Genomic DNA, 22706 nt, shown 5'->3' with positions numbered 1-22706 from the left:
CTGCTCATCCAGGATTGGATGTCGGACAAACAGTCTGAAATTTAGAGAAAGTAAAGTGGTTGCGAGGTGGTGAGGGAGAACTGGGTGTCCTAGTCATAGAGTTATACAGCACAGAAACAGGCCCTTTGGCCCATCGTGTCTGTGCCGGCCATCCAGCACCCAACTATTCTAATCCCATTTTCCAGCACTTGGCCTGTAGCCTTTTATGCTATGGCGTTTCAAGTGCTCATCTAAATACTTCTTAAATGTTGTGAGGGTTCCTGCCTCCACCACCTCTTCAGGCAGTGCGTTCCAGATTCCAACCATCCGCTGGGTGAAAATTTTTTTTTTCAAATCCCTTCTAAACCTCATGCCCCTTAGCTTAAATCTATGCCCCCTGGTTCTTGACCCCTCCGCTAAGGGAAAAAGTCTCTTCCTAGCTAACCTATCAATGCCCCTTGTAATCTTGTACACCTCAATCATGTCCCCCCTCAGCCTCCTCTGCTCCAAGGAAAACAACCCTAGCCTTTTCAGTCTCTCTTCATAGCTGAAATGCTCCAGCCCAGGCAACATCCTAGTGAATCTCCTCTGCACCCTCTCCAGTGCAATCACATCCTTCCTATAGTGTGGTGCCCAGAACTGTACATAGTACTCCAGCTGTGGCCTAACTAGTGTTTTATATAGCTCCATCTCCCTGCTCTTATATTCTATGCCTCGGCTAATAAAGGCAAGTATCCCATATGTCTTCCCAACCACCTTATCTACCTGTGCTGCTGCCTTCAGTGATTTATGGACAAGTACACCAAGGTCCTTCTGACCTTCTGTACTTCCAAGGTTCCTACCATCCATTGTATATTCCCTTGCCTTGTTAGTCCTCCCAAAATGCATAACCTCACACTTTTCAGGATTAAATTCCATTTGCTACTGCTCCGCCCATCTTACCAGCCCATCTATATCTCCCTGTAATCTACGGATTTCCTCCTCACTATTTACAACACCCCAAATTTTCGTGTCATCTGCGAACCTACAGATCATACCTCCTTTATTCACATTGAAATCATTAATGTACACGACAAACAGCAAGGGTCCCAGTCTCTGTGGTAAACCACTGGTCACAGGCTTCCAACTGCAAAAAGAACCCTCGACCATTACCCTCTGCCTCCTGCCACTAAGCAATTTTGGACCCAATTTGCCATATTGGCCTGGATCCCAAGGGCTCTTACCTTCTTAAAAAGTCTCCCTTGTGGGACCTTATCAAAAGCCTTACTGAAATCCATGTAAACTGCATCTACTGCTTTACCCTCATCGACACATCTAGTCACCTCCTCGAAAAATTCAATCCGTTAGTTAGATATGATCTCCCCTTGACAAGCCATGCTGACTATCCCTGATTAATCCCTGCCTCTCCAAGTGGAGATTAATCCTGTCCCTCAGCATTTTTTCCAGTATTTTCCCAACCACTGATGTTAGACTCACCGGCCTGTGATTACCTGGTTTATTCCTACTACCCTTCTTGAGTAATGGTACCACATTCGCTGTCCTCCAGTTCTCCGGTACCTCTCCTGTGGCCAGAGAGGATTTGAAAGTTGTGTCAGAGCCCCTGCTATCTCCTCCCTTGCCTCACATAACAGCCTGGGATACATCTCATCTGGGCCTGAGGATTTATCCACTTTTAAGCCTGCTACCACAGTTAATATTTCCTCCCTTTCAATGCTAATATGTTCAAGTATATCACAAACCCCCTCCCTGATCTCTACACCTACATCGTCCTTCTCCATAGTGAACACTGATGAAAAGTAATCATTTAAAATCTCACCTATGTCCTCCGGCTCCGCACAAAGTTTGCCACATTGGTCCCTAATGGGCCCTACTCTTTCCCTGGTTATCCTCTTACCCTTAATATACTTATCAAATGCCTTGGGATTTTCCTTTATCTTGCCCACCAGTGTTTTTTCATGTCCCCTCTTCGCTCTCCTCATTACTTTTTTAAGTGCCACCCTACACTTTCTATACTCCTCTAGTGCCTCCGCTGTTTTCAGCGCTTGCGATCTGCCGTAAGCCTCCTTTTTTTCCAGATCCAATCCTCTATATCCCTTGACATCCAGGGTTCCCAGAGCCTGTTGGTCCTGCTCTTCACCATAATGGGTACATGTTGGCTCTGAACTCTCACAATTTCCTCTTTGAATGGCTCCCACTGGTCTGATGTCGACTTTCCTACAAGTAGCTGCTCCCAGTCCACTTTGGCCAGATTCTGTTTTATCATATTGAAATCGGCCTTCCCCCAATTTGGTACCTTTATTTATGGTCCATCTTTGGCCTTCAGCAAACATGTGGAAACTGACATGTATTTGGAATATGTCACCGAGGAGCAGCATGTAGATGAGAAATAGGAGGGGGCCAAGGATAGATCCTTGGGGGACACCAGAGATAACGGTGCAGGAGCAGGAAGAGAAGACATTGCAGGTAATTCTTTGGTTACAATTAGCTAGATAAGGATGGAACCAGGCGAGTGCAGTCCCACCTAGCTGGACGATGGTGGAGAGACATTGGAGGAGGATGATGTGATCAACCATGTCAAAGGTTGCAGACAGGTCAAGAAGGACGAGGAGAGATAGTTTATCTTAGTCACAATCACATAAGATGTCATTTGTGACTTTGATAAGAACCGTTTTGGTTATGTGGCAAGGGCAGAAACCTAATTGGTGGGATTCAAACACTGAGTTCCTGGAAAAATAAACACAAATTTGGGAGGCGACAGCACATTTAAGGACTTTGCAAGAAAAGGGAGGTTGAAGATGGTGCTGAGTTTTCAAGGACAGTATGATCAAGGATTTTTTTTTTGAAGAGAGCTATGATGACAACAGATTTGAAGAATAAGGAAACAGTACCCAAGGAAAGAGAACTGTTAACAATATCCGCTCACATTGGAGTCAGGGAAGGAAGTTAAGTGGCAGCAGTTTAGTGGGATAGGATGGAGAGAGCAGGAGATTGGTCTCATGGACAAAATGAATTCAGAGAGGGCAGGAGGGAATACAGGAGAGAAATTAGAGAACAATGCAAATTCAGGGCTAGGGCAGGGGGAGCCTTAGAGGAAGTTTGGCCTGGTGGACCAGGGGAAGGGAGGGAAGTGGCAGAGGCAGCTGATTGGTTGGTCTCAATCTTAGTGACAAAGAAATCCATGGGTTCTCTGCATTTGTTCGAGGTGAGGGTGGAGGAGACAGGAAGAGGGGTTTAAGAAGACCTCTTGCAGTATTGAAAAGAAGTCAGGGGTTACCTTTGCATTCCACTATGATCCTGGAATAGTGATCATGCCATATTGCACACAAACATAAACTAATCAACCTTGTGCATTCCCTTGTTGCCTGTGTGGTGGAAGGATGCTGACTTCCAGTGGAGGGCACTGCAGATGGCTTTAGAGGATGACCTCAAGCACCTTTGGCTCAAGAAAGCCCAGTTTCAGACTGAACCATCTCAGCATGGGTGGCAGTGGTCTGGTCTGGCTGGTGGACAGGCAACAAGAGCACTGGCAGAGTGGCAGGGTTGGGAGCACGAATGCTGTCATTCTAAGAGAGGACAGCATGTTCCTATTCCACTGTTACTCCCCCGGGATGACATCTCAGCAATCCTAGTGATCTGTTGGAAAAAAGAATGTTGAACTGCTGTGACACCTTGCAAGTCCCTTTGAATACTGGAATCCACAGCCATAATGCAGCAGTATGAGCTTTCATGAGAGCAATCTTGCATGAATTCAATCTGAGCTGACACTGCACTACTCACATTTTTGGTGGAAGCTGCATCCGGGTTCGGTCCACAAGTGTGCTATTGGAATTGGCCACTATTTCCACTCTGGAAAGGATGGGCTCCAAGCTCTGCGCAATGCCCTGTGCCAAATTGGTGCCAGACTCCTGCATGCTTCTAGATATTGAACGCTGTCTTTCTGGCAGGCTTTCCAATTCACCAAGCATTTTGTCATGTATGTCCATCAGTCTTCCATTGTATCTGCCTCATCGAGGTCCTTATCTGAGTCCTCTGCAGCAGAACTCATCTGCAACCTCACCCTTCAGTACACCAGCACCTGAATCCTTGCCCCCTCCCCTAGCTGCAGCCCACTTTTCTCCCCACATGCAGGTCCCATCTCTGATCTATCGGCTGCAAGTATGAAATCAAGTGACAGTGTGACTTTATCATCACTCTCTTCGTGATGTTCCTCTGCTGCCTGGCCAGATTGCATTTCTGGGATATCTGAAAGAAGAAAGGTTCATGGGTAGGGCTGTGGTGGGGGTAGGAGAGGAAAGATGTTTACATCATCAGCAGCGTATTAGTCTGAAGAGATTGTGGGATGAGGATGAAGTGGGATGTGATACGGAGGATTGGGTATGAGGATGTAATCATCTTCAGTTGATTCAGCCCCACTGCTGACAATAGCATCAGCAGTAGTTGTTCCAATAATGGCCAACGCCGTCTCCTCCATGGGGTTTAGAAACATGTAGTCGTGTCTGTCTCCCTCTGGTTATGCACCACCTTGTCCTGCTAGAGAGAAAGATAAGTTTGTCAGTGATTGTCATGCAGTCTCTTTGGGTTATGTGGCTGTCTCAGTTGAATAGCCAGCAATGTGAGCAAGTTGTGAGCTGTGGGTGTGAGTCTTGCAGCAGTGCTAAGTGTGTGAGGGTGAGGTGAAGCATATGAATGTTAGGTATGAGTCCTGATTGATAGAGATTGCTGTTCGGTGAGTGATGGGGGTGTTGTGAATTGTGCAATGTCTGAGACTAATGGTGCAGTTGGTAGGATATGCCTTTTGAAGATGTATTCATTGACCTTGACCAATAGTGTGAGGTCATTGAACTTATTGTGGCACTGCATCCAGGTTCTTAGAGCTGGCATTGACCTCCTCAGCTTTCTGCTCCTGCTGCTTTCTGAGAGTGCCTGGAGGACTTCCTGACCTCCAGCCTATACTGTTTCCTAGGTCAGATTTACTTTCTGAATTCATTCACAGCACCTGGTCTAGTCACCTCCCCTTTAAGCAGTGCAGGCTAGCTTTAAGTGGTACTAGGAAGTTACAATTTGGGGCCTGTTGCCAATGCACGCAGCCAATGAACAATGTGGTTAACGCTGGCTGCATGTAGCAATCATGCTAATTAACAGGCAGCTCGAAGATAGCATGATGCCTGCATTTCATCAGTGGGCACTGTTACGACCGAGGCGGGAGGAGTTTACTGTCTTTTCTAGTTCTACTTATCCACAGGTCACATCATCTATTTAAATGTTTACCCGGTTACCGATACAGTCAATCATATACTCTATTTTTTTATCCCAGTGTAAAATACACCAACCAGGTTTCTTTAATAAACAACAAAATTATCAGCTTATTATAAAACAAGACTTAACCAGTAATAAAGCAAAGCATTGGTACACTGATTAAAATATGAAAGCTCCTTTTTTAAAAATTCCCCAACTGCTTTCTCAGACACACACTGGAAAAAATACAGAAATTCACTCTGCAGAAGTCTGTTACAAAAAAAAACCACTTTGGCCAAATACTTGTTAATTCTTGATGAATAAAGAAAGAAGGTATGGAAGGAAGTCAGTTGTCCCTTTTTTGGTCTGGCATCTGGCGATGGGTCACTAGGATCGTTTAAGAAGCAGTCTGTTCTGAAGCTGTCAAGAATTATTCTAGTAGGCTTTCTAGGAGAAATGTGGCATCAAGGTTTTTCCGCCAGCACACACTTGAATTGCAGGAATTTTTTTTTAGCTCCTCAGAAACTATACGGCACCAGGGATTTTTTTTTTCCGCACTGGATCTTGGCAGGATTTCTTCAAAAAGGTAGAGAAGGAGGTGAGCTGGATGGTTTCTTTTACCTTGGCAGGAAAACACCAACTGTCTTCAAACAGTTCACACCACAACTACAACTGAAAACAACATTCAAACCCCAAACAGTGAGTCGACCTCCTGACCTCCATAGACCAAGGGTTCTGATGTTTTCTGAGCCCACATCACAGGTGACTTCCAGCACAGGTAGCTTTCATCTTGTCCTGTAGGTGAACTTGGTTTAAAAAAAAAACACATCCATGGAATCTTTTCAGTTTTAACACAAGTCCTCATAAAAACATTTTTTTTAAAGTGGAAACACTTTCGTAACAGCATGGATTAATTGCACATCGTGATCCTTGAACCTGTTTTCAGGAGCTATCAAATTTAGCCCCCTTGTCTCCTGACCCAAATGAGATGTGATTTTATCATTCAATGTATAATTTGGACTACTTCAGATCCCAAAGAGAGTATATTGTGCTGATCATTTATTTCCCTCCTTGATCTCATTTCTCGCCATGGTGTTGTGACCTCACCAAGTTAAGTGTGCCAATTTATACTTCCTATGCACTTGCTGAAAGATTTTTGTCTTCTACTTTTCCTAAATCCACCTTTCCTTTCATTAAAAAAATACAAGAAGTAAAGAACTCTGCACAGTTTTTTGAAATAGGTGTGTGCCAGGGCAATGCCCTTCTTGGTTTCCTTTGATCCTTAACCACCAATATCTCTACAGATATCTCTGTCTTTCTTTTATATATTTTTTTTATTCGTTATGCTTTCTTGCTATCTCACCATCTCACCTTCCCAAAGCAGTAAAACTATTCTCCAAATCCCTTTCTTTTCCTTGAATAAATTTAATATATTAATTTAGTTTACCATAGGACACCAATTTAAGGTGATTGGCAAAAGAATTAACAGCGATACGAGGAATGACTTTTTTACGCAGCAAGTCGTTGGGATCGGGAATGCACTGTCTGAGTATGGTGGAGGCAGATTTAATTATGGCTTTCAAAGGAGAATTGGATAATTACCTGAATATAAAAAAAATTGCAGGGGTATGGGGAAAGGACAGAGGAGTGGGACTAGCTGTGTTACTCTTACAAAGAGCCGACATGGACACGACAGGCCGAATGGCTTCCTCCTGTGCTGTAACTATTCTATGATTCTATATACACTAACCTAAAATTTCACATACTACAAATATACTTTGAATGCTTGCACAATGTATTATTTTTGAAGGCAGCAGGAACTGCTTTGGTGGTTTAGGGCAAAATAAATTCAATTCTCTTTTTTTATCACTGACGTTTGCATTTCTTTTCCAGAAGCACAGATGCAGTCAGTCAAATGGCAGTCAGCCCTGTAAAATCAGCTGAAATAGTCACAACTACTTCAGGAGCCCAGCAAGAGGTATAGATTACTAAACACATTGCAATAATCTCCCTTTGTCTTCTGGCAAATACTTACCCTTTTCCACATTTTTGAAAATATGTGCTTTTGTAACCATCAAAAAGCTGTACCTCAGTTCACTGATGATGCTGATTTTGTAGATTCATATAAAACCATGGTGTGTAGGCAATTAAACCTTGCTGTGTAGATTATTTTTTTTTTAGAACATTACAGCGCAGTACAGGCCCTTTGGCCCTCGATGTTGCGCTGACCTGTGAAACCATCTGACCTAAACTATTCCATTTTCATCCATATGTCTATCCAATGACCACTTAAATGCCCTTAAAGTTGGCGAGTCTACTACTGCTGCAGGCAGGGCGTTCCACGCCCCTACTACTCTCTGAGTAAAGAAACTACCTCTAACATCTGTCCTATATCTATCACCCCTCAACTTAAAGCTATGTCCCCTCGTGTTTGCCATCACCATCCGAGGAAAAAGACTCTCACTATCCACCCTATCTAACCCTCTGATTATCTTATATGTCTCTATTAAGTCACCTCTCCTCCTCCTTCTCTCCAACGAAAACAACCTCAAGTCCCTCAGCCTTTCCTCGTAAGACCTTCCCTCCATACCAGGCAACATCCTAGTAAATCTCCTCTGCACCCTTTCCATAGCTTCCACATCCTTCCTATAATGCGGTGACCAGAACTGCACGTAATACTCCAGGTGCGGTCTCACCAGAGTTTTGTACAGCTGCAGCATGACCTCGTGGCTCCGAAACTCGATCCCCCTACTAATAAAAGCTAACACACCATATGCCTTCTTAACAGCCCTATTAACCTGGGTAGCAACCTTCAGGGATTTATGCACCTGGACACCAAGATCTCTCTGTTCATCTACACTACCAAGAATCTTCCCATTAGCCCAGTACTCTGCATTCCTGTTACTCCTTCCAAAGTGAATCACCTCGCACTTTTCCGCATTAAACTCCATTTGCCATCTCTCAGCCCAGCTCTGCAGCCTATCTATGTCCCTCTGTACCCTACAACATCCTTCGGCACTATCCACAACTCCACCGACCTTCGTGTCATCCGCAAATTTACTAACCCACCCTTCTACACCCTCTTCCAGGTCATTTATAAAAATGACAAACAGCGGTGGCCCCAAAACAGATCCTTGTGGCTTGAAAAATTTACTGGGAAAGTCTGGCTTTACTTGGGGTACCAGGATAAGAGAACTGGCTAAGCTGAACTCTCGTTCACCTGCACATAAATGTTTTTTCAGTCGACTGTTTTCTTGCATGCATTGTGAAGTTTTACTGACTTCTACAATTTGATCCTAGCTAAAAGCATTAATGAAATGTTTCCTAATTTTATGATTATTCAAATAAAATTATGTATTGTTGATTTTTTTTTTCTGTAATAAATTTGGCATAGAGTCATAGAGTCGTACAGCATAGAAACAGGCCCTTCGGCCCACTGCGTCCATGCTGACCATAATGCCTATCTATACTAATCCCACCTGCCTGCATTAGTTACATGTCCCTCTATGCCTTGCTCATTCAGGTACCAGTCCGGATGCCTCTTAAATGTTGCTACTGTTCCTGCCTCCACCACCTCCTCTGGCAGCTCATTCCAGATACCCACTCTTCATTGTGTGAAACATTTACCCCTTTGATCCCCTTTAAACCTCCTCCCTCTCACCTGTGCACTTTTAAACCGATACAACCTTTTATAAATAAAAAAAGAATGAGAGTTGCTTTCCATTTCAACACTCCCCCCTGCTCTTATGCACACATCTTTGTCCTGGGATTGCTGCTGCGTTCCAGTGAACATCAACGCAAGCTCGAGGAACAGTATCTCATTTACCAATTAGGCACACTACAGCCTGCCGGACTGAACATTGAGTTCAATAATTTCAGAGCATGACGGGCCCCCCATTTTACTTTTATTTTTCGTTATTTTTTCTTTTTTATATAATTATTTTTGTGTTTATTTTATTTTATCTTAGTTTGTTCAGTTTGCTTACCCACTGTTTTTTTTCATGTTTGTACTTGCGGCTGTTCAGTTTTCAGTCCGTTAACATCCAATCTGTTCTAATGCTTTGTCTTTCAGCACACCATTGACGTATTGTTTGGCTTTGTTCCATGACCTTCGGGTTGGTTATTCTCTGTAACCTTGTCCTATCTATACCTTCTCCTTTGTTATCTCTTGCCCCACCCCCGCTTTACTTGCTTAAAACCGTTCACATTTCTAATATTTGCCAGTTGTGAAGAAGGGTCACTGACCTGAAACGTTAACTCTGCTTCTCCCTCCACAGATACTGCCAGACCTGCTGAGTATTTCCAGTATTTCTTGTTTTTATTTCAGATTTCCAGCATCCGAAGTATTTTGCTTTTCTTTTTAGAAATATGTTTTCTCCATTTCATCCTTATTGCATTTCCTTGCAGCCCACATCATTCCTGGCAAACAAGATAGCTGCATGCCATTCTGTAGTCAGCTGGCAGGAACAACCTAGCAGAGAGAAGGTTTCAGTTTGCATTGATTTGAATGATGATGTTCAGCTCATTTAAAGTCAGGACGTTACAACGATAGCATAAACATTTGTTATGTGAATTTATGTTGATTGAAAAGGAATTGGCATAATTTTGATAATGGGTTTTCTGGGATTTTTGAGTGTGATGGAGCCAAATTAGCACAGTTGAAATGATGTGACGCTGAAGGTCCCAAGTAAAGTAAAGGAGTTTTTGTCCATTTGAAGCAACAAGTACCTGCTTTAAGAAGTAGGCCAGGGGTTTTCCAGACACTGAGTGGAGATCATACAGTGCATAATGAACATTATTATCTGAATGGTTACAGCATTAATTCTCCATTATTGTATTCAGAAGCATGCTTTCAGAGTTTTGGAAAAATTTGAAAGGTGCTATTATTAGCTTTTATTCTAAGATTAATGAAACTGTTTTAATATATTAATTATTACTGGTTGAAATTATGCTTTCTCACTTTATTTTCAAGAAAGAGCCAAGTACATCACTATTCCAAACTGGAAAGGATCTTACTTCATTTAGAAATATTCAGTATGTGCTACTTACCAAGGTAAGTTTATTGAGAAGTATTTTCTATGTCTTTGGAATTCATATTCATTTCTAGGAAAGATAATTGTAGAGGCACATTTTTGGATATACAGAAAATATATGAACACATTTAATCAAAGAATATTTTGTAAATATAAAAAGGTAATTTGAAATGCTTTGTTTACTTCTGATGTCCACTTCTATCAGACAAATAAATCAGCTGCTCAGCAGACTACTGCACCAATGACGGAACATTTAGATTTAAGCAATCATTGTAAGGCACATCCTTGTAATGTTTCCAGCTAATTAGCATAAAGCATTGCTTCAAAGCGTACAGCTGTTTGGCCCTGATCTTGACTCAGGCTGATTTTGAGAGTGGGGGAGAGCAGTTTTATTTGGGAAACTCAGGCCAGACGTGCTGTGGGCCTTGGACTCCACAGCATATATCTTTTATTTCAAACATGTTCCCTGCCTGGAGGCCAGCCCTATTGACAGGTCTGCCTCCCAATCAGGCAGGGAACACTCCAGAGGAAGCCTCAGGCCAGGAACAGTTAGGGATCCTGCAGCTGGGTTAGTGGGAGCATGGTTGGGGGGTAGGTCCAGATCTTTACTGGGGTAGTCGCCGATCCCTTGGAAGGGGTCCAATCCCTGATCCCAGGGTTGGTGGAAGAGGTCCAATGGCAGGCAGGTAAGCATGGTGTATCAGGAGGAAGCACTCCTGCTTCCCCTGGCCAACCAGTAGTTCTGGAAAGGCAGTTACCTTTCTAGGAAGCAGTCCTCGCCCTTCTACCCCAAGGGTTTTCCAAGGCCTGGGAAACGCAGACAGCCAGAGTTAAATCTAGGAGACAGGTTAAATATGAGGCACAGAGCCTCATTATAATATTAAAGAGGCCAGCCACCTCCTGGGAGTGGATTGGTTGCCTGCCTCCACCTCCTGCCTCAGTTAAAACTGCAAATGGTCAGGTTTGAGATTTTTAACATTTTAACATCGCATCCATATCCAAGCAACGCATTTTTTGTGGTTAAAATTACTACCTTTGGAACAGAACTGATCTTGAAACATCCTAGCTCTGTACAAACAAACCAAAACGGTCCCAGGATTTGACATATTAGTCTTGTGACATCTGGATCAGGATCTGGCACAGTGAAATGGTTACCAGAACAATAAAACTATCTGGCTACCTGAATCTTTCTGTCAAATTCCTCTATACTCAACATTTTTTTTTTCAATTTGAGGCCATGTTGAAAAATCATTTCTTGTTCCCCTGGGAAATATATAGGATGAATTGTATTTCCATTTTATGCCTATTGTCAGTGCCAGATGAGAATTTCTTTTCAGGATGTTTTGGCTCACTGTCAAGTCTTTCTCAGCATTCTAGTGGGTTGTCTGCCTCATATTGCTCTATAGAAAATTTCCCACTTAGCATTATTATTCCTTTGCATTGATGCGTCGGTCCTGGATTGGGTAATGCCGGTCCTTTTGTACCCATTTCTCATGAAATTAATAACTGCCTTTAATAGTTCTAGTTCCACTTTAAGTGTGCATTTGTCTGGATATATGAATAAGGTAGCTAAGCAAGTTTGCTGTTTTTATTTGTGTAGGATCAAGGTGGACTTGGAATTGCCATTAGTGAAGAGAGTACACATGATGGCGTGGTTATTAAAAGTCTAACAGAAAATGGTACAGCATCAAAGGTAAGTTAGAAAGAAAGAACTTAACATTTATATAGCACCCTTCAGGACAGCCTAAAGCACTTTACAGCCAATTAAGTATTTTTGAAGTGTACCCAGTTTTAATGTAGGAAATGGGTAGCCAAATTGAGCACAGCAAGGTCCCACAAACAGTAATGAGATAATGATTAGATAATCTGCTTTAGTGATGCTGGTTGAGGGATAAATATTGGCAAGCTTCCTTGCTCTTTGAAATAGAGCCATGGGATCTTTTACATCCTCCAACAGTGCAGCACTGTCTCAATACAGCACTAAGGTACCAGCCCAGATTTTGTGTTCAAGTCTCTGGATAGGGACTTGAACTCACAACCATCTAACTCAGTTGAAAATGTATTAATTAACCTGTTTTTAAAAATAATCGATCCACTGATTCACTGATACATATATATATATATATATATATATATTGCTATACTGCACAGACAAAATTCCCAGATAGTGGTGACTAAAAGACTGCTGATAGCGAGCATTGTGTATACATAGTTTCATCAATGTGGAATTTTTGTTTTGAAGCATTGGCTGCTTGTCGTATCCTGCGCTCATTATAGTTATGAACTGAACTGAGTTTTAAACAAAAAGTATATGATTTGTTGTAAACACTAACAAGACTCCATGGATGAATAAAGGGGACCATTGAGGGTAAGGAAAGAGGCATACATGAGTACATAGACAGCAGAGGAGCACATGGCAAGAGAGAATGCAAAGAGCTCAGGAGAAATCAAAAACAATTAGAAAGGCTAAAAGGAACTGAAGTTAATTTATCACATAAAACAAAATAGTAAGATATTTAACAGGCACATCAGTAAAAAAGGAAGGCTAGGATGGGAATAGGGGCCATTAAGGGATAGACAGGATACTACCACAGGTAACAGAGATGGCAAAAATATTTTGCTTCGCTGTTTACCACAGAGATGGAACAGGTGGGCATGACATTGAATGATGAGATAAGCAATAAGTGCATTTCAAATAAAAAAGGGGATGTATTAAATTAACTAATCAAACTCCTGGTCCAGATAGATTGCATTTTGCATCCACGCATTTTTAAAGAATCTAGGGAAGAGATAGCATAAGCATTACTACAAATATTTAATAATTTGTTAATAAAACATAGAAAAATAGAAAATAGGAGCAGGAGTAGGCCATTCGACCCTTCGAGCCTGCTCCGCCATTCATTATGATCATGGCTGATCATCCAACTCAGTAACTTGTTCCCGCTTTTGCCCCATACCCTTTGATCCCTTTACACCCAAGAGCTATATCTAACTCCTTCTTGAAAACATACAATGTTTTGGCCTCAACTGCTTACTGTGATAGCGAATTCCACAGGCCCACCACTCTCTGGGTGAAGAAATTTCTCCTCATCTCAGTCCTGAAAGGTTTACCCCGTATCCTTAGACTATGACCTCTGGTTCTGGACTCCCAAACCATCGGAAACATCCTTCCTGCATCTATCCTGTCAAGTTCTGTTAGAATTTTATAGGTTTCTATGAGATCTCCCCTCACACTTATAAACTCCAGCGGATATAATCCTAACCGACTCAATCTCTCCTCATACATCAGTCCCGCCATCCCAGAAATCAGTCTGGTAAACCTTCGCTGCACTCCCTCTATAGTAAGAACATCCTTCCTCAGATAAGGAGACCAAAACTACACACAATATTCCAGGTGTGGCCTCACCAAGGCCTGTATAATTGCAGCAAGACATCCCTGCTCCTGTACTCAAATCCTCTCACTGTGAAGGCCAACATACCATTTGCCTTTTTTACTGCCTGTTGCACCTGCTTGCTTGCCTTCAGCGACTGGTGTACGAGAACACCCAGGTCTCGCTGCATATTCCCCTCTCTCAGGTTATCGCCGTTCAGATAATAATCTATCTTCCTGTTTTTGCTACCAAAGTGGATAGCCTCACATTTATCCACATTATACTGCATCTGCCATGCATTTGCCCACTCACTCAACTTGTCCAAATCACCCTGAAACCTCTCTGCATCCTCCTCATAACTCACCCTCCCACCCAGTTTTGTGTCATCTGCAAATTTGGAGATATTACTTTTAGTTCCCTCATCTAAATCATTAATATATATTGTGGATAGCAGGGGTCCTAGCACTGATCCCTGCGGTACCCCACTAGTCACTGCCTGCCATTTGGAAAAAGACCCATTTATCCCTACTCTTTGTTTCCTGTCTGCCAACCAATTTTCTATCCATCGCAATACACTACCCCCAATCCCATGCGCTTTAATTTTACACGCTAATCTTTTATGTGGGACTTTGTCGAAAACCTTCTGAAAGTCCAAATAAACCACATCCACTGGCTCCCCCTCATCAACTCTACTGGTTACATCCTCGAATAATCCTAGTAGATTTGTCAAGCATGATTTTCCTTTCGTAAATCCATGCTGACTCTGCCCGATTCTACCACTATTCTCTAAGTGCTCTGCTATAAAATCTTTGAGAATGGACTCTAGAATTTTCCCCACTACTGACGTCAGGCTGACTGGTCTATAATTCCCTGCTTTCTCTCTACCTCCCTTTTTAAATAATGGGGTTACATTAGCTACCCTTCAATCTGTAGGAACTGTTCCAGAGTCTATAGAATCTTGGAAGATGACCACCAATGCATCCACTATTTCTAGGACCACTTCCTTAAGTACTCTGGGATGCATACCATCAGGCCCTGGGGATTTATTGGCCTTCAATCCCATCAATTTCCCCAACACCATTTCTCTACTAATACTGATTTCCTTCAGTCCCTCTCTCTCACTAAGCCCTGTGTTCCCCAACATTTCTGGTATGATATTTGTGTCCTCCTTTGTGAAGACAGAACCAAAGTATGCATTTAGTTGGTCAGCCATTTCTTTGTTCCCCACAATAAATTCCCCTGTTTCTGACTGTAAGGCACCTACACTTGTCTTCACCAATCTTTTTCTCTTCGCATACCTATAGAAACTTTTACAGTCAGTTTATAGGTTCCCCGCAAGCTTCGTCTCGTACTCTATTTTCTCCTTCTTAATCAATCCCTTGGTCCTCCTTTGCTGAATTCTAAACTGCTCCCAATCCTCAGGTCTGTTGTTTTTTCTGGCGAATTTATATGCCTCTTCCTTGGATCTAATGCTATCTCTAATTTCCCATGTAAAACATGTAGTGACCTGAAACATTAACTCTGTTTCTCTCTACTGCCAGACCTGCTGAGTATTTCCGGCACTTTCTGTTCTCATTTCAGAGTTCCAGCATCCGCAGTATTTTGCTCTTATTTTAGTGCAGTGCCAGAGGACTGACGGATACCTAATGTAATAGCTATATTTAAAAAGAGGAATAGAACATGTTCAGGGAATTATAGACCAGTCAGCTTAACATCTGTGGTAGGAAAAATAATGGAATCCCTACGAAAGGAGAGAATGCAAGAGCATCGAAAAACAAAAAACATGATAATGAATAGTCAGCATGAAGTTCAAGAGGGAAAATCTATCTTGTCAAATCCTATTGAATTTTTGAGGAGGTAACAGAGTAAGCAATGGTAATGCAGTAGATGTTATTTATCTGGATTTTCAAAATGCCTTCGGGACAAGTGGAAGAATGGATTGCTGGATGGCTTCAAGAGAGAAAGCTGAGAATGAGGGTAAATGTTAGCTATTCATAGGCATGGAAGGTGGGAAGTGGTGTTCCACAGGACTAGTGCTGGGAGCACTGCTGTTCACAATTTACGTTAATGATTTGGACTTTGGAATCAAAACACAATTTCTAAATTTGCAGATGACACCAAATTTCTTTTTTGAGGGGTATGGGGGGTGTGCGGAGGCGGAATAGTCAATATTGAAGAGGACTGCAACAAATTACAGGAGGACAGTAATAAACTTGCAGAATGGACAAAAAATTGACAAATGAAATTCAACACAGATAAATATGAGGTAGTACATTTTGGCAGGAAGAATTGGGAGGTCATTTATTACCTGGAAAGTAAAAGTTCCGACACAGGTTAGCAAGGCCATAAAAAAGGCAAACAAAGCACTGGGGTTTATTTCTGGAGGGATAGACTGAAAAGTAGGGAGTTCATGCTAAACTAAAATCAAAATCAAACCTTGGTTAGACTGCACATAAGAGTACTGCATGCAGCTCTGGTTGTCATTATATAAAGGATATAGAGGCACTAGAGAGGGTGCAGAGAAGATTTACAAGGATGAGGAAAGGATGAACAGGCTGGGCCTTTTTCCTCTTGGAAAAAATAAGGCTCAGAGGTGACCTAATAGAGGTCTTTAAAATTATGAAAGGTTTTGACAGAGTGGAAGCAGAGAGAATGCTTCCATTTGTGGGGAAGAGCATAACTAGAAGCCATTAATATAAGATAGTCACCAAGAAATCCAATAAGGAATTTGGAAAAAACTTCTTTACCCAAAGTGTGGTGAGAAATGTGGAATTTGCTCCCACAGGGAGTGGTTGAAGCAAATAATATAGATGCATTTAAGGGGAGGCTAGACAAGCGTATGAAGGAGAATGGAATAGAAGGTTCTTTGGCCTCCTTATCTCGAGAGACAATGGGTAAGCGCCTGGAGGTGGTCAGTGGTTTGTGGAGCAGCGCCTGGAGTGGCTATAAAGGCCAATTCTAGAGTGACAGACTCTTCCACAGGTGCTGCAGAAAAATTTGTTTGTCGGGGCTGTTACACAGTTGGCTCTCCCCTTGCGCCTTTGTCTTTTTTCCTGCCAACTGCTAAGTCTCTTCGACTCGCCACACTTTAGCCCCGCCTTTATGGCTGCCCGCCAGCTCTGGCGAACGCTGGCAACTGACTCTCACGACTTGTGATCAATGTCACAGGACTTCATGTCGCATTTGCAGACATCTTTAAAGCGGAGACATGGACGGCCGGTGGGTCTGATACCAGTGGCGAGCTCGCTGTACAATGTGTCTTTGGGGATCCTGCCATCTTCCATGCGGCTCACATGGCCAAGCCATCTCAAGCGCCGCTGACTCAGTAGTGTGTATAAGCTGGGGATGTTGGCCACTTCGAGGACTTCTGTGTTGGAGATACGGTCCTGCCACCTGATGCCAAGTATTGTCCGGAAGGTTACACTGATAAATTTAGATGAGGAAAGCCGCAAGGAGGCTCGAGTGGACTATAAATGCCAGCATGGACTGATTGGGCTGAATGGGCTGTTCCTGCGCTGTGTATGCATTGTAAACCTATATGTAAGATACAACATTTGCTTTATTAATTAATGACTAAGAGATTCTTGTTTCCACAGGATGGAAGGGTTAAGGTTGGGGATCGTATCTTGGCAGTGGACGATGAGCCTGTTGTGGGCCACCCTGTAGAAAAGGTATCCATTTAATATTGCATTTTATCTGTTATACCAGGTTTGTCCAACCTTTTCACATGGGGGCCACATTACAATTTTTGTCTTACATGGGGGGGGGGGGCAGTGAGACAGTTTTGGAAACATTAAAAATTTATCTTGCTATTTATTAAAACAACAATGAAAGTGCATTTTTGTGAAGAAGCTTTAAATGAGAAGATTAATTTATTCACTTACTTTCTCCACTATGTTGGACACTGATTTAGTGAGATACCTGGCATTTATTTGCTTGCACAAGTAGTCAGTGTTTGCCTGCACACTTCTTGTAGCGATGTGGAGTATTCCAGATAGATGTCCATCTGTCAGGAGTGATTTTGATCACTCTCTCTCCCTCTCTTTCTCTCCCTCTTTCCCTCCCTCTTTCCCCCTCTTCTCTCTTCCCCCTCTCTCTTTCTCTCTGCCCCCCTCTCTTTCCCCCCCTCTCTGTCCCCCCCTCGCTCTCTGCCCCCTTCTCACTTTCACTCTCTCTCTGTCCCCCCCACCCCTCTCTGTTCCCCCACCCTCTCTCTCACAGTTGCAGGGAGTGGGAGCGCTCAGCACAGCAGCTTTGTGATAGGTCAGGTTTTTTTTTAAATCGTGCTAAGTTTCGCAGCTGACAGGTGCTGACATCGGGAACAGCAGTTTTCAAACAACAGACTGATTCAGGGCTTTCTGGTGGCCTTTTAAATAAATGTTGGAAAATCCCAACTCTATCCGAAGTTGGGAAACAGCTATTACGGCTCTCATGCAACGCCTGTCAGCTATGAAACTGACTTGCAATCTTTTTTAAAAAGCCGCTCTGGAAGAAGACAGTGGGAAATTTCTCATTTCTGAAATAAATCCGTGGGTTGGATGGAAACCTTTGGCGGGCCGGATCCTGGCCCGCGGGCCGAATGTTTTTTCTCTACATTACATTAATTAATAACTCCCCTCAGCCTTGCTTAGGCGTCATTTAATTTTGTATCCATTTTACAATTCTTGATGGATAGGTTGGTAAAGAGAAATTTCTGTCACACCTCTGAGGGGCTTCACCTGGGAAAATAATTGTTCCACAGGCATTGCATTTTTTCTGAACTGTGATTTCCTCGAATGTTAAATCATTTCAGCTCATCCCTTGAGTTTAGCTCTTTAAAAGTAGTGTATCTGAGTATTGGTTTGCAGTATTTATTCACCCCAAGATCACATCAAATTTTATGGCCTTATGATCATTATTGCCCAAGGGAGCCATTAATTCGATTTTCAGTGAACGATATGGGTCATTTGCCATTAGCAAGTCTATTTGTGAGTTATTTCTCATATCACCACTAATGCACTGATCAGAAAGCAGTCTTGTATTACACATATTAGCTCACCTTCTGGTCCACTTGTACATTCGCAGCTTCCAGTCAATTGATAAAATCTCCTTTTTGTATGCTTTTCTGCATATTAAGTAGTGGTTTTTAAGGAAACAAGGTCCCTCGTGTAAATAATCTCAATTTTTTTAGTAATTCAAGGGAGTAAATTAAGGGTAAGTCATGGCAGGGCAGCTCAACAATGTGGAGTGCTCCTCCTGTGCAAAGTGGGAAGTCAGAAACATTTCCAGTGTCTAGGGCGAACACGTGTGGAGGAAGTTTCTCCAGCTGCAGCTACTTGAAATCCACGTTTTGGTTCTGCAGCAGCGGTTGGGGACACTGGAGCATCCGCGAGGCTGAGATCTTCATGGATAGCATGTGCAGGGAGGTGGTCACATTGCAGGTAAAGACTGCTCAGGCAGAAAGGGAATGGGTGACTGCCAGGCAGAGTAGAAGAACTAGGCAGGTAGTGCAGGAGTCCCCTGGGTCCATCTCCCTCTCTAACAGATTTTCTGCTTTCGCTACTGTTAGGGGAGATTTCTTCTCAGGGAAATGCAACAGCAGCCAAGTCTGTGGCATCACGAGTGGCTCAGCTGCACAGGAGGGGAGGAAAAGGAGTGGGAGAACTATAGTGATAGGGGATTCTATTGTAAGGGGTACAGATAGGCGTTTCTGTGGCCACAAACGTGACTTCAGGGTGGTATGGTGCCTCCCTGATGCTCGGGTCAAGGATGTCACGAAGCTGCAGGACATTCTGAAGGGGGAGAGTGAACAGTCAGAGGTCATGGTTCACATTGGTACCAATGACTTGGTAGGAAGAGGGATGAGACCCTGCAACAAGAATTTAGGGAGCTAGGAAACAGATTAAAAAGCAGGACCTCAAAGGTTGTAATCTCTGGATTACTCCTGGTGCCATATGCTCGTGAGTATAGGAATAGGAGGATACAGCAGATGAATGCGTGGCTGAAGAGATGGTGCAGGAGGGAGGGTTTTAGTTTCCTGGATCACTGGGCCTGTTTCTGGCGAAGGTAGGACCTGTACAAGTTGGACGGGTTGCACCTGAACCAGAACGCTCCCTTGCTGGGAGGTTTGCTGGTGCTGTTGGTGGCGGGGTGGGGGGGGGGGGGGGGCGGGGTTTAAACTAATTTGCCGAGGGGTGGGATACAGAGTGGAGGTACAGTAGGGGGTGATGCACAGCCAAATATAGACGAGAAACTAAGTCAGTCTGGAAGGCAGAGCAAATATAGACCTGTTAAGGCACAAGCGAATAATGCAAGGCTGGATTGCATCTATTTTAACGCAAGGAATCTTACAAGTAAGGCAGATGAATTGAGGACGTTGATTAACACCTGGGAATATAATATTATTGCTATCACAGAGACATGGTTAAGGGAAGGACAGGACAGGCAGCTCAATATTCCAGGGTAAAGAATCTTCAGGCATGACAGGGAAGGGGGAAAAAGAGGAGGTGGCATTGCATTTTTGATCAAGGAGTCAATTACTGCAGTAAGGAGGGATGATATCTGAGAAGGTTCCTCAAATGAGGTCATATGAATAGAACTTAAAAACAAAAAGGGGGCAATCACTTGGCTGGGAGTGTACAACAGGCCTCCAAATAGTCAGGGAGAGGATATGTAGGCAAATCTCAGAGAAGTGTAAAAATAATAGGGTAATAATAGGGGATTTCAACTTCCCCAATATTAACTGGGATAGTCTTACTGCAAAAGGCTTAAAGGGGGCAGAATTCTTAAAATGCATTCAGGAGAGCTTTTTGAGACGGCATTGAGAAAGTCCTACAAGAGAAGGGGCGGTACTGGACCTAATCCGAGAAGTGTCAGTGGGGGAGCATTTCGGGGATAGTGGCCGTAACTCTGTAAGATTTAAGGTAGTTATGGAAAAGGACAAAGATTGTCTGGAAAAAAAAAAAGGTACTGAATTGTGGGAAGGCTGATTTCAATATGATAAAACAGGATCAGGCCAAAATGGACTGGGAGCAGCTACTGGTCAGAAAGTCTACATCAGACGAGTGGGAGTCGTTCAAAAAGGAAATAGTGAGAGTTCAGGGCCAACATATTCCCGTAAAGGTGAAGGGTAGGACCACCAAGTCCAGGGAACCCTGGATGTCCAGGGATATAGAGGATTGGATAAGGAAAAAAAAGGAAGCTTATGGCAGATTCAGAGTGCTGAAAACAGCGGAGGCCCGAGAGAAGTATAGAAAGTGTAGGGGGGATTACTAAATAAAGTAGTTCGGAGAGCGAAGAGGGGGCATGAAAAAACACTGGTGGGCAAGATAAAGGAAAATCCTAAGGCGTTTTATAAGTATATTAAGGGCAAGAGGATAACCAGGGAAAGAGTAGGGCCCATTAGGGAGCAAAGTGGCAATCTGTGTGTGGAACCAGAGGATGTAGGTGAGGTTTAAATGATTACTTTTCATCTGTGTTCACTATGGAGAAGGACGATGCAGGTGTAGAGATCAGGGAGGGGGATTGTGAAATACTTCAACAAATTAGCATTGAAAGGGAGGAGGTATTAGCATTGTTAGGCTTAAAAGTGGATAGATCCCCAGGCCAAGATGAGATGTATCCCAGGCTGTTACGTGAGGAAAGGGAGGTGATAGCAGGGGCACTAACACAAATTTTCAAATCCTGTCTGGCCACAGGAGAGATGCTAGAGAACTGGAGGACAGCGAATGTGGTACCATTATTCAAGAAGGGTAGTCGGGATAAACCAGGTAATTACAGGCCAGTGAGTCTAACATCAGTGGTTGGGAAAGTATTGGAAAAAATTCTGAGGGATAGGATTAATCTCAACTTGGAGAGGCAGGGATTAATCAAGGATAGTCAGCATGGCTTTGTAAGGGGGAGATCATGTCTAACAAACTTGATTGAATTTTTCGAGGAGGTGACTAGATGTGTAGATGAGGGGAAAGCAGTTGATATAGTCAACATGGACTACAGTAAGGCTTTTGATAAGGTCCCGCTTGGGAGATTGATTAAGAAGGTAAGAGCCCCTGGGATCCAGGGCAAATTGGGTCCAAAATTGGCTTCGTGGCAGGAGGCAGAGGGTGATGGTCGAGGGTTGTTTTTGCTATTGGAAGCCTGTGACCAGTGATGTACCGCAGGGATCAGTGCCGGGACCCTTGCTGTTTGTAGTGTACATTAATGATTTAGATGTGAATATAGGAGGTATGATCAGTAAGTGCACAGATGACATGAAAATTGGTGGTGTCGTAAATAGTGAGGAGGAAAACCTTAGATTACAGGACAATATAGATGGGCCACTGACCACCTCCAGGCGCGTATCCATTGTCTCTCGAGATAAGGAGGCCCAAAAGAAAGAGAATAGATGGGCAGAGCAGTGGCAAATGGAATTTAATCCTGGGAAGTGTGAGGTGATGCATTTTGGGAGGACTAACAAAGCAAGGGAATATATAATGGATAGTAGGACCCCAGGAAATACAGAAGGTCAGAGGGACCTTGGTGTATTTGTCCATACATCACTGAAGGCAGTAGCACAGGCAGATAAGGTGGTTAGGAAGGCATATGGGATACTTGCCTTTATTAGCCGAGGCATAGAATATAAGAGCAGGGAGGTTATGATGGAGTTGTATAAAATGTTAGTTAGGCCACAGCTGGAGTACTGTGTACAGTTCTGGGCACCACACTATAGGAAGGATGTGATTGCACTGGAGAGGGTGCAGAGGAGATTCACCAGGATGTTGTCTGGGCTGGAGCATTTCAGCTATGAAGAGAGACTGGATAGGCTGGGGTTGTTTTCCTTAGAGCAGAGAAGGCTGAGGGGGGACATGATTGAGGTGTACAAAATTATGAGGGGCATAGATAGGAAGAAACGTTTTCCTTTAGCGGAGGTGTCAATAACCAGGGGATATAGATTTAAGTTAAGGGGCAGGAGGTTTAGAGGGGATTTGAGGGAAAAAAATTCACCCAGAGGGTGGTTGGAATCTGGAACACACTGCCTGAAAAGGTGGTAGAGGCAGGAACCCTCACAACATTTAAGAGGTATTTAGATGAACACACAAAACGCCATAGCATACAAGGATACGGGCCAAGT

At 43.2% G+C, this 22706-nt stretch overlaps 1 protein-coding gene across 14 annotated transcripts in view; it reads left to right on the top strand.

Moving 5' to 3' along the window:
- Window positions 1-22706, top strand: part of LOC137369472 (multiple PDZ domain protein) — a 419370-nt gene that overhangs the window by 322388 nt on the left and 74276 nt on the right. For all 14 annotated transcript variants that reach the window (XM_068030740.1, XM_068030727.1, XM_068030738.1 and 11 more), the window contains 4 exons: window positions 7108-7192; window positions 10187-10267; window positions 11848-11940; window positions 17215-17289. In XM_068030740.1, coding sequence (XP_067886841.1) covers window positions 7108-7192; window positions 10187-10267; window positions 11848-11940; window positions 17215-17289 — 334 coding nt within the window. The remainder of the gene's footprint in view (window positions 1-7107; window positions 7193-10186; window positions 10268-11847; window positions 11941-17214; window positions 17290-22706) is intronic.

Source organism: Heterodontus francisci, chromosome 4 (genome assembly GCF_036365525.1).
Source record: "Heterodontus francisci isolate sHetFra1 chromosome 4, sHetFra1.hap1, whole genome shotgun sequence".
Taxonomy (NCBI): domain Eukaryota; kingdom Metazoa; phylum Chordata; class Chondrichthyes; order Heterodontiformes; family Heterodontidae; genus Heterodontus; species Heterodontus francisci.
This window is presented reverse-complemented; position numbering and strand designations above follow the sequence as displayed.